The sequence below is a fragment of the Mauremys reevesii genome, linkage group 22 (assembly GCF_016161935.1).
Source record: "Mauremys reevesii isolate NIE-2019 linkage group 22, ASM1616193v1, whole genome shotgun sequence".
NCBI lineage: Eukaryota > Metazoa > Chordata > Testudines > Geoemydidae > Mauremys > Mauremys reevesii.
Window position 1 is genome coordinate 2227189 of NC_052644.1, and position 12970 is coordinate 2240158.

At 44.0% G+C, this 12970-nt stretch overlaps 1 protein-coding gene across 11 annotated transcripts in view; it reads right to left on the minus strand.

Annotated features, from left to right (window-relative positions):
• The window catches only part of BICRA (BRD4 interacting chromatin remodeling complex associated protein), a 112963-nt gene that overhangs the window by 25529 nt on the left and 74464 nt on the right, over nt 1-12970 (minus strand). For 10 of the 11 annotated variants that reach the window (XM_039510801.1, XM_039510804.1, XM_039510803.1 and 7 more), the window contains 4 exons: nt 7942-7987; nt 5991-6033; nt 5001-5066; nt 948-2942 (listed from right to left, as the gene is read on the minus strand). In XM_039510801.1, coding sequence (XP_039366735.1) covers nt 948-2942; nt 5001-5066; nt 5991-6033; nt 7942-7982 — 2145 coding nt within the window. In that variant the 5' untranslated portion in view covers nt 7983-7987. Of the gene's footprint in view, nt 1-947; nt 2943-5000; nt 5067-5990; nt 6034-7941; nt 7988-8335; nt 8389-12970 lie in introns of those variants that run through there. The other variant, XM_039510802.1, reaches the window with a different exon arrangement.

A 12970-nucleotide genomic window follows, 5' to 3' on the forward strand; every position in this document is an offset into this window, starting at 1 on the left:
CTTTTGGAGAAAGGCATGTGTGAGAATGTTATGGTAAATTGATAACACTACTCTTAGGTAATATTTAAGAGGAATTAAAAAAAAAAAAACTGTAAACTCCTATGGTCTCTCTAATGCAATTCAGTGACTTCACCAGGCCTTGGATCAAGCCTTCATCTTTTTTTAAATTAAAGAATAAAAATACAATGGTTTAAACTGATGCCCAAAAGAAGTGAAAAGCCTTATCTAATCTGCTATGATATGAACAGATGAGGTGAGCCATACCTGCTTTCTGTCTGCACTCCTTAACAGCGTACATAGTGACTGCATCAACACTTGTGAGAGTGGAAGATGCTGAACTGGCAAGCCTGGACACTGAACTCTTATCCACAAACAGAAGAACACAGGCAGTGGCTGTGCAAGTCTCCCCTCACTAATGCGCCTCAGCAGAGAACTGGAGGTACAGTCTCGGGGAGCCATGGGAACTCAGTCAACGTGGCATGTTTATTTATCAGCTTCTCTTCTGTGACTACCAGCCATGATGGTAGCTTTTGTGATCTGGATGCAAGTACCACTAACCCACCTACTCATTCCACAGAAGTGATCGAATGGCCAGCAGACGACAATAGCTGCCAGATACTAAAAACCTAGGCTAGATTCAAAGTAGGTAAAAGGCTACATACTCATTACCAAACCCCTGAGACCACCCAGTTCTTCTAGCAGTTTTAAATTAAAGCACACATTCTAAGTGAGTAGGTCTTATGATGGGATAACCCACCAACTTTGAAACTTCATTTAAAAAAATAATTAGTGCTATAATACAGCATTTGTAGTGTGTCCAGTCTATGAGGAAAGATTAGATTATGCAGCCTGAATCCTATAACTCTCCTTTGCCTTCCTCACAATAGATAAAATAAGTGAGCCAACTAGCAATACCACTAATAGGGTCATTACAATATTTCACTTGCCTGTTGCAGAAACATCTGCATGGAATCTTGGTTTATGACAGTTCCAGCAGCTGTCTGGCCCAAGATGATCTTCTCTGGACTGGATGCCAAGTTAGGGCTGGGCTGTGAAGTCACAGGTAGCTGTGCTGGCTGCTGAGGAGGCTGCTGCTGCACATTCAACTGAAGATGAGGTGGAGCTGGAGGCTGGGATGCAGTCTGGACGGTCAGTATAGAGGACTGGTCACTGCTTGGCAGCAGGCTGGTGCCAGAAGCAGGCTGTGGCTGAATGAGGCCTGGACTCTGACTGCTGGTGGTGGCAGATGCCTGAATGCTCACAGCTTGGTTGAGGTTCTCAGTGGAATTTAACATAGCAACTTGATTAGGCAGAGTTACACCTTGGATAACGGTCTGCCCAGTCTGACTGATGGCACCACTGGCCAATGAGGCTGCAACAGAGGGCTGACTCTGAGTGGTCAAGCTGCCAGCTAGAGAGACAGGCATCTGGAACAAAGTTGGCTGACCCACCTGACCAGGCTGCAGCTGAATAGGTGCAGAAAGAATGTGAGCAGTGCCATGCGCATTCTGCGATGTAAGCACCTGCCCCAGATTCAGCTGGCTAGCTATGTTCTGATTGGTGAGGATTTGGGCAGGCAAGGCCTGATTGGTTATCAGCTGTCCACCAGGCCCTTGGCTAGTTATGATGTGGGCTTGGCCACTAGGGTGCGAAGTTGTTAGGATCTGTCCTCCCATGTTAGCCTGCAAGGCTGAGAGCTGCTGGGGTATCTGAACAGCAGAGGTACCTGCTAACTGCCCAGGAAGAAGGAACTGGTTCTGACCCTGTAACATGGCTTGAGGAACATGCTGCGCGGGGATGACAATACTGCTGCCTTGGTTTAGCAAGTGGACGCTCATGGGCTTGCTGAGGGCTTGCTGCTGCGGTGGAGGCTGTTTGAACATGTTGGCAGGCAGCCCTTGCGGGAATCCAGACAGCACCACATTCTGTCCCGGTTTGCCTGCCATAAACGTCAGGTTCTGTTGGGCCTTCTGCTGTTGCAGGGCAGCCTCATTCTGGATGGTCAGGGTGGTATTATTGGGACCAAATGGCTTGGGGGTGATCTGGTACAGCTTTTGTTGAAGGACCCCTGCAGGTTTGGGCTGAATTGGTGTGGGTGTTCTGTGGATAATCACGTTTTGGGCCTGCACCAATGGGCTGCTTAAGTTCGACGTGACTGTGAGAGGTTGGGAGCCTTGGGTGGCAGATACATTCCCAAACATGGAGTTTCCATTCAGTGTGGTAGTGGCCACTGATGGCAGGTTTTTCTGGATGACAAGGCCAGCGTTCTGTGGAGACACCCCTGTGGAAGCAAGGGTGACCTGCTGTTGCTCAGGTGTCTGGGTGATGTAACTGCCTACAGGCATGGTGGTCACTTGGGAGGGCTGAACTTGTTTTGCAATGATCTGCTGAGCTGACTGGTTAATAGCCATCACCTGTTGCCCAACTACTTGAATAGGCCCAATTCCCAATGTCCCACTTGGGCTTCCATTAGGCAAGCCCTGAAGGTTGGAAATTGGCTGTATGGTAACATTCCCCAAGCCAACCTGCTGAAGAAAAGGCTGAACACTGATGGCCTTATTAACAACGTCTGCTCCCACTGACTGCTGCACCAGTGCTTGATGTGTCAGGACTGCAGGCTGCTGCAACCCGATTAGGTCAGCCCCACTGGAGAAAATCTGCGGCGTGCCATCAGAGGCAGTCTGAACCACTGGCTGAAGTGTAGGGAGCTGGAAAGAACCCAGGTCCAGTTCTGCCTCTGCCTCCAGAGTCTGTTCTGTAATGTTAGCCTCTTGCAGGCTCTGCTGGAGAATGTCACAGGGCTGGTCTGAGTTCTGAAGATTTGCCCCGCCACCAGATGGTGACCCCAGGATGTCATCTTCTAAAAAGTCTAGGTCAACGCTTGTTGTGTTCTGATTCTGTTCAGTGTTCAGATGGTTGCCAGAGGATTCTTGTACATGCAGCTAAAAGGTTTAAGATGGGAGGAGTGGGGGAAGAGAGAGAGAAAAAGCATTTAATTCAAACCCATGAAACAGGATTTTTAATCTTTCTGTGCTAAATGGTTGTGCACCCTTACTGGGAGCTGTTAAAATGCTTTTGTGATCCACCCTAGAGTTGACTGCATCTCAGTGTTGGGCAAAGTGATCCCAATGTCAAGTTTGTGTATCAATTTGCTAAGTACATTTGTAAACCATCTTGCCATCCCCATAAAGTGCTAAATAAATGCATGATGTTATTAAAGGGAACCCGAGGCACAGGAATTAAATGCCTTGCATAAAGTCACACTGTGAGTCAGTGGAAGAGCTGGTAACAGAACCCAAGCGAGCAAACTCGCAGTTCCTTTACTTTAGCCATTAGACCAGTGGTTCCTAAACTTGTTCCACTGCTTGTGCAGGGAAAGCCCCTGGCGGCCAGGCTGCTTTGTTTACCTGCCGCGTCCGCAGGTTCGGCCGATCGCAGCTCCAGTGGCCGCGGTTCGCTGCTCCAGGCCAAGGGGAGCTGCTGGAAGCAGCCCAGGCTGAGGGACGTACTGGCCGCGCTGCTTCCAGCAGCTCCCATTGGCCTGGAGCAGCGAACCGCGGCCACTGAGAGCCACGATCGGCCGAACCTGCAGACACGGCAGGTAAACAAACCAGCCCGGCCCACCAGGGGCTTTCCCTGCACAAGCAGCGGAACAAGTTTGGGAACCACTGCACTAGACTTCTCTAGAGCATAAACATAAGAAAGCGAGGTGATAGCAACAGAGTTTGGAAAATATAACGCCTTTGTATTAATCAATCAACTAAAAAGTAGAATAAAATTGTTGTTGGACCTAGAACTGAGATTTCCATATTCCAAAACTAGAAAAATAGTTTCTTGCCACTGACATTCAAACGAGCTTAGACATATACCTCCATACACTGGCTGACCTTAGAGCAGTGGTTCTAAAACTTTTGTACTGGTGACCCCTTTCACATAGCAAGCCTCCGATTGCAACCCCCTTTATAAATATATAAACAAGTGTTTTTAATTTAACACCATTATAAATACTGGAGGCAAAGCGGGGTTTGGAGTGGAGGCTGGCAGCTCGCGACCCCCCATGTAATAACCTCGCGACCCCCTTAGGGGTCCTGACCCGCAGTTTGAGAACCCCTGCCTTACAGGGTGAGCTCCTCAGAGCAGGGACTGTCCTTGTGTGTTTGGAAAGTGCCTAGCACACAGTGGGCACTACTGGCTTTATCATGTCAATGTTTTGTGTGAGGCAATCTTGGTTCCATTTGTTTTTGGATCTACCTGAAATCAGAATCTAACATTTAAATCCAAACTCTTGGAAAAGCTTCTTTGCTTTCCAACAAGTACCATAGAGCATCAGAAGCTTTAATAAATGGCTTTTCATAAGTAAAAAAAAAAGCTCAATGTAGTCAGGAAAGGATAAAAAAAACCTCACTACGCTCTCTATTCTATTGCAAGTACAAACAGCATACTTGGTGGAAAATAAAAAATACTGACCATGTTTCCAATCAGATTTGTGCAAAATAATCAAGTGAGGCTTTCCAGGGTCAACTTTACCCTGTCTGTCTGTCAACAAAACTGAGCACTCCCAACTCCAATCCTACATTAGAAGAAAGAACTAAGAAGGTGCTACATGTTCCTTACAATTTCTTTGTAACATTCCGCCCCATTTTCCCCACAATCTTTAAAGGATAGTGGTCTTATCATACTTCCTTTTTTAGCTCCTCTGTATTCTCTGTCCTCAAAGTTTTCCCAAGTTTATAGAAAAACAAACACACAGAGAGAGAGATGTGTGCTTATAAACCCATTTCCCCCCCCACACACACATATGGGGCACACACTAAACCCATTTGTTCTTCCCTGCCCCAACTTTTCTTTAAGATTTTGGGGAATAATCCATGCATCCTGTGTAATCTACTCACACTGGAAAACAGATTTATTAAAAACAAACTTGTGAAACTACAAAAGACAGGTTTCTAAAATGAATTTACCAAGTAACAATTAAAAAAAAACCCATTATAAATACATACCCCAGTACCCTCAAAGAAGGCACTGGCTGCATCTCCTGTGTTGTCCAGGAGATCATCACTGTCAATCTGCAATTAAAAATATTGTATTTACTTTATTTAAATAGAATTAAACTGAATTTAGTGCTGACACTGTGGATGGTGCTGAGTGGCAGTCACTGGAGACAGATGAATGGTCTCTCTAGCCACAGAGCTGGTACACCATTGGTAGCAGTTGGGCAAGCTTCCTTCACATGCACTGCCCCTCTGCCAACATGCCTCAGATTTGATGTGGAGAGCCCCAAATCCAGAGGTGGGAAGGTAGTTCTTTCTCTGGGGCTTATTCAATACTTGGCTTCTCTGCTGAAGGGGCAAACAAGTACCAACCGTAGCGGCAGATATTGTAAGGTAGACACTTCCCTGCTAAAAGAACAGGAGTCCTTGTGGCACCTTAGAGACTAACACATTTATTTGAGCATAAGCTTTCGTGGGCTACAGCTCACTTCATTCCGATGAAGTGAGCTGTAGCCCACGAAAGCTCATGCTCCAATAAATGTGTTAGTCTCTAAGGTGCCACAAGGACTCCTGTTCTTTTTGCAGATACAGACTAACACGGCTGCTGCTCTGAAACTTACCTACTAGGAGATAGAAAACAAACGTATTTTGCTCAGGTCAGCAAACAATAACTAGAAGATAGGGCTCTGTGATCGCTAGCAACATAGGTGACTAGGTTGGGTCCCATTCTTGTAAACTGCTCTGTGCAGAGGACAGTGCATGTACAGCTCTAATGACTTCAGTGTGGCTCTGCTTGGAGCAGCTTGCAGGATTGGGTCCTTAGAGACGAAAAATTCCAGAACCTATTACCACCCCCCTGGGCTACTCAATCCCTTCCCCCTTTAAAAAAAAAAAAAAAGAGAAATTCAAGTTAGGGTTTTTTTCCCTTTAATCTAAACTTCACTGTCAAACATGTTTAAATTTTAATATTTTGATTAACAAGTAAAAACCACTACTCACCTTTTCAGATCCATGTAAAAAATCATTCAAAGCCTGAGGATCACTGCAAAAGAACATATGAAATTGTTTAAAGAGAGAATGTACGACCCAAATTTTAATCTGAAAAGAAATACATGTCCCTAATGAATATATTCACATAACTGGGCATCCACTTGCATTCTGACTGGTAGAAATATCAGTTTACTGCTAGGGGATCGCTGTTATTTTTTTTGACAGTCATTCCTCAGCAGCACTGGTGTGGCCAACAGTTAGTTAATATTGCTTCGGCAGAGGCCAGTAACTCCTTCTATACACTGTCCTGTCAGGAGCACATAAAAGCCATGAGGTTCTATCATGAAAAATATTGCATTTTGGTGCATGAAATGTGCCAATATGGATCTGGGAGCCATTTGGCTGCTCTATCACCCCCATGGACAGAATTAATGTGGATGCATTTTGAATAAAAACAATTAGGTCCTGTACCCTAGAACATTTTTACAAATTTAAATTTGATACAAGATTTCAACCATCTAAGACTAAATGACCAATAACGTACACAGCTTTATGCTCTATTTTTATACTACATCAATATACTGATCACCGTTTACAATCAGTAAATGTATGTAATTTTTCTTTTTAGCCTCCTCTGTCACTAACATGCTCTTATTCCCCCTCCCCTGTTATTTCTGCAGGGCCCTACTTACCAAGTCATTGACAACAGTTTTATAATCGCAATAATCCCTTCTGGAAAATTAGCCTACATTGTGGTTAACAAGTAGTTTGTCAAAACATTAACTGCTCTGAGTTAACCTCAGGCTACTAGCTAGCTCAGGGGTCGGCAACCTTTCAGCACTGCTGTGCCGAGTCTTCATTTATTCACTCTAATTTAAGGTTTCCTGTGCCAGTAATACATTTTAACTTTTTTAGAAGTTCTCTTTCTATAAGTCTATAATATAGAACTAAACTATTGTTGTGTGTAAAGTAAATAAGGTTTTTAAAATATTTAAGAAGCTTCATTTAAAATTAAATTAAAATGCAGAGCCCCACGGACCAGTGGCCAGGACCCGGGCAGTGTGAATGCCACTGAAAATCAGCTCGCGTGCCACCTTTGGCACGCATGCCATAGGTTGCCTACCCCTGAGCTAGCTAGAGCTGATGACAGCTTTCACCAGGCACTTCTCTCAACAAGCACTTTGCAACAGTGCTGTGAGACGGACTATCGCTGTACATTTTTAAGCGTGTGCAGTGCCTAGATGCTATAGTTACTGGCATAACACTACAGAAATTAGATAGTTTTATCCACACATGCATTAAATGGAACAAATGAAAAACAGAATGTGCAGAGTTAATCTACTGTTAATGTTTATTTCCCTATAAAAATCAGCTGTGCAAAATGTTCTTAATTAAACCTAAACAAACAAACAAAAAACAAGTGCAACAAAACATGAAACCACAAAAGTTTCAAACAAGAAAATCAGAGCTGGTTCAGCCAAAAACTTACTGCAGTTTTAAAGGTTGCTATCAAATTTTCACATAAAATTATTAATTATTATTTGTTTGTTTGCAGGAGCGTCTACAATGTGGGTAGTCTCTTTCAGCACAGCAAAGAAGGGATAGTCCCTGCCCCAAAGAGTTCACAGTCTAAGGCAGACAGAGATTAGGGAAGGGGAGTAGTTTCACTATGGAAAGCATTGCAGAAGTGGGCATTAAGAGGGGCCTTGAAAGTAGGCAGCGTAGGGCCTTTAAGAGAACTTCAGGGAAGTTGAACCATGCAAAGAGAACTGCATGGAAAAAAGCATGGAGGCAACTGATTGAGAATGTGTGCAAACCTGAATTCCATGGAAATGCTCTTAACTCCAAACATGGAATCTCAAGTCTTTAGCACCCTCCCCCCGCCCCACCCAATACCCTAGAATAGTCCAGAAGATGATAAATTAGCATGGGGTCTGTTTCATGAGGCGGTACTACTTACCAAATTACATCTAACAAGCACCGGCCATCTTCATCATCCATGTCAACTGAAAAGAGGGGTGAGAGACTGCATTAAAATTAGAAAAATACAGCTGTGCTATGTAGCACAAACTGTATTTATTAACTGCTGCCTTCCCATCCCCACCCCACAACAAACAAAAACAACCCCCCACCCACCCCTTAAGCCCCAACACAACATTTTGCAATTCAAAAGGTCTTTCTTCCACATACAGACCCAATAATATACACCTCATTTTATCCTGCTATGGCAGATGAGTAATCATTGCTTAGTCCTGGTCTACATTGGGGGGGGGGGGGGTGAAATCGATCTAAGATACGCAACTTCAGCTATGAGACCAGTGTAGCTGAAGTTGACATATCTTAGATCGACTTACCTCCCGTCCTCACGGCCTGGGATCGATGGCCGCGGCTCCCCCGTCGACTCCACTTCTGCCTCTTGCCCTGGTGGAGTTCCGGAGTCGATGGCAGAGCATTTGGGGATTGATTTATCGCATCTAGAGGAAACACGATAAATCGATAGCTACCCGCCAATCCGTCGGGTAGTGTGAACATACCCTTAGGTGCTCAAAGGTCTTTGGGCTTCAGCACCTTAGAGCATAAATACACGTGTTAACACATTCCATTCTTATTATTTATGTTGCTGTGTAATTTGGTGCTGGTTGAAAGAGCTAGACTGCTAGGCCCTGAAGTTTGAAGTCCCTATTTCTCCAAAGAGCGACAGTGACAAGTCAAATTGCAGGCCCACACGATGTCCTCACCAACATACCCCAAGCCTCTAACATACTTATGGGGAATATGTGTATCAGCCTCCATTCAATCTTTAGCTTCCCTCCTGAGACTAGGGAGGAGCAAACAGCTATTGCTAATTTATGGTTGCAGGTTTTTATGTGAATACTTGTCCACTGGATACTGAAGAGCCATCAATAACTTTCAGTCACTACTGATATAGGCTGGATTTGAAAAGGTGACCTACAAGTGAAAGGCTCCAGCTCCATTTCCAGTCCATCTAGCATGCCAATTCCTTTACTTATTTTCTCTCTCTCTCTCTCACACACACACACACACACACACACACACTCTCTCTCTCACTTAAAATTAAAGCTTATGAAAATCAGTCCTTTGTTATCGGCTGGCAGCATGAATTCAAGTGTTCGTTTGCAAATTTATCCCCCACAATAACAACCCCATACCTCATCTGGGCCTCTTCAGAATAGATAGGGCCAAATAAATCCAACTGATTCACTATTAAGAGAAACCCATGATAAGACGTTAACTAAATTAGAACTCAACTCTTCAGATTGAATATACAGGCCCATCTTGCTGACATTTGCTATAGAAGTAACTAGAATTACTTAGCTGTGTTTAAGAGATTAGTTCTGCACCACAGGGATAAAACACCCTTCCCCCTGGTTTTTGCACCCCATGTTCTGGCCATTTGTTTTGCATATTAAATCACAAGTCTCTTTTGCCTCAGACCTGACTGGGTTGAGGGTGCAGGGGGAAAAATCATCCCAGCTGACATTGCAGTCACGGTTTGATCATCTGCAAGAAGTTCTCAAAAGGGATTCACGTGACTTACAACCAATATGTTCTATCACGTTTTAACTAGCTCTAGACACCAGGGGGCAACCTCTCAAAAAACACTAGGTGCAGGATGCAGCTGGACATTCCCAGGGTCCGTGAAAGCGGGAAGAAGAGAGGCAGGTGCACAGGATGGGGTGTGCACAGCTCTCCATACAGAAACAAATGAGCTGTCTTGTCTTAAAGGGGCTTAAAGCTGGTTTGTCAGCTGCAGCTAGACAACTGCTAGAAAACCATTAACTCTCCAGTGGTGACACTCAGCTACAATACAGTACACATAACACTGAAGACTATATTATTGACCCCTTCAGATGTACATGCCACTTCTATTAATGTTAATGAGTAGTCCTCAGCACACATTAGTTCCATATAAAATCACATTGCCAGAAGTCAGTTTCCTGCTGTGAAAACACTTTAATTCAAGGGTTTGCCTTTAAAAAAAAAAAACAACAAAAAACATGAAGGGCATTAAATAAAGGCTACACATTGTGGCTCCTTCGGCAATAAGATGCCATATAAGAGAAAACCGCAGTAAGGACTGTCTATGCCACAGCCGTTGAAGGCAAAGACTGAATCACTGGTGACTGATACTCTTGGTGATCTGTCTTCGTTGGGGTGGAGGATCCCGGGGTTTGTGCTTGGGAGGTACCAGAGGCACTGATACTACCACATCCTGACCCAGTGCCAATGGAGCCCTAGACTTGGGGGCTTTCTTATCATGCCTCTTTAACTTAGGACGTATTAAGTTCTCTTGGGCTGAGCAAGTGCTCAATTTAGGCAGGGCTGGATCCAACTTCTTTAAAGTGGATTTGAAGTAAGATTTAGCCTCATGCTTATGAGAATGCTCCCTGCTCTCCCAACAAGACCCTGCTGAGACATCTGGGGGAGGTAGATTCCAGGGGGGTGGGTCCCCGGCCTGGATATGAGTCAACTGTGTGCCCTTGTTGCCAAGAAGGCTAATGGCATTTTGGGCTGTACAAGTAGGAACACTGCCAGCAGATCGAGGGACATGATCATGAATCTTGATGACTCCCATTAACCAGGACAATTATCTGCAGATGGGTGTGTTTTACCTCTAAGTCTTCCTGTATATGTGTGTGCTGGCAAGTGGGCAATGAAGTCTTTCAGTGACATGTGATCATGTCACCTGAACTGGAATCCATCTTTAACCTGGTGCTTTTCTATTGAGAAGGAGGGGGTGGAAACGCAGAGAGGGACAAAGGATTCCTGCCTTATGCAAAAGATATATAAAGGGGTGGAACAGAACAAAGAGGAGGGAGAAGCCATCACGAAGAATCCCCTAGCTACCACCTGAGCTGGAACAAGAGCTGTACCAGGGGAAAGAATTGTGCCCAGGCCTGGAAGGTGTCCAGTCTGAGGAAAAAACGTACTGAAGCATCTCTAAGGGTGAGATTATCTATATTCAGTTTGATTAGACATAGATTTGCGCATTTTATTTTATTTTGCTTGGTGACTTACTTTGTTCTGTCTGTTACTACTTAGAACCACTTAACTCCTACTTTCTGTATTTAATAAAATTATTTTTTACTTAATTAACCCAGAGTATGTATTAATACCTGGGGGAGCAAACAATTGTGCATCTCTCTCTATCAGTGTTATAGAGGGCGAACAATTTATGAGTTTACCCTGCATAAGCTTTATACAGGGTAAAACGGATTTATTTGGGTTTAGACCCCCATTGGGAGTTGGGCATTCGGGTGTTAAAGACAAGCACACTTCTGTTAGCTGCTTTCAGGTAAACCTGCAGTTTTGGGACAAGTAATTCAGACCCTGGGTCTTTGTTGGAGCAGACAGGAGTGTCTGGCTCAGCAAGACAGGGTGCTGGAGTCCTGAGCTGGCAGGGAAAACAGGAGCAGAGGTAGTCTTGGCACATTGGTTGGCAGATCCCAGGGGGGTTTCTGTGATCCAACCCGTCGCAGTATGGAAAAAGAAATTGCAAAGTCGCAGTTCTCCAGAACGTACAGATTAACACTGCTGCCTTCTCAAACACACAACATGCAAAGACATTTTCTCCTGTTCATTTCAAGACACCATTCAAAATTGCCTTTGATTTAAAAAACTCTGTTAGTCTGGAGCAAATTTTCAGACAAACCATGCCTCTCTCAACACTCATCCAACCAACTAGCACTGGACTCCTCTGTTTCTTCACCAAATCTCTGCCATTCTGGGTGCAAGAGCCTTCTTCTCCTTGGCAATCTTCCTGTAGCTCTTTACCTATTAAATTCACTATCTTATTTAAAATTTCACCAGAAAGCATAACTCTTCTCTACTGCTGTTACATCAGAGTTTCCTCCTCCACCTCTTCCCACCCATGCCATTATTTAATTCTAATTGTATTTTTAGTTCTCTAAAGCATTCTGATGATCCTGCTTGTGGGAAAGAGAGTATACAAACCAAAATTGTATTGTGTTATACTGCAAGAGGTCTGCAAAACACTGACTGATTTGGTGTACAAATAAAACCATCATGATTATAACCTTATACCAGGAGAGATGGAAAGAAGGAGGGGAAAAGGAGGAGAATCTTTAAAAAATGTATATAACCACAACCACGGATTATTATCCCATTAAAAAGTCTAACAATTTCATTCTGCTCTGTCATTCTAGTGCAAAGCAGTTTTATGAGCACTTAAGGGTTTTATGAATGAAAATATTGTTTCTTTTCTTACCCTTGCACCCATAAATCATCTTAAGTATAACAAAAAAGGACTTCACTAAAGCTTTGTCTGTTTTAAATGCAAATTCACCAGAAAACACAGGCTTAAGTAAAACGGCCACTGCTTTCCACTGAGAATATGTTCATAATTTGGAGGAATCAGAGACTCCATAATTACCACTATGATTGGGTAGATTAAACCTACTATATGAGCTAACTGACCTTTCCTTCCAGGGAGAAGCCCTGAGACCATCTGATTTTTAGGCTGAGAAGAACCATATTCACATTATTGTCCACCTGCATTAGCACTCCTTGTGAAAGCATGCGGGGGCATCCAGGGTTTCAGATGATAGTTCATATTTGTTTGTTTATTTGTTTTGGCCTGATGCCCCTGGAGACATTTTATATCCAAAAGAGGGTGCTGAGATTGTCTGCCTGGACTTGGCTACCTGTGAAGGACTTGCACAGTGAACAGGCCACTCTTACAGGTAAAATCTCCCCTAGTTAGAAACACTGAGTTCTTGACCACTAGGAAAAATAGCCACATTAATTTTCTGTAGTGATACCAGGTTACATTTTGATGGGTACACACTGAGAAACCTTATATAATGGGGGCCAAGGTGGGAAACTGGGGTACAAGGCAATAAATGGCATGCCAAGAAGTCCTTTACTGCCTTCCAGTTCTTTCACCTCTGGACCACTGTCCCTCTTTTCACTCCACAGCCATCTGCTGAAGGAGGAGGAAGAGGTGA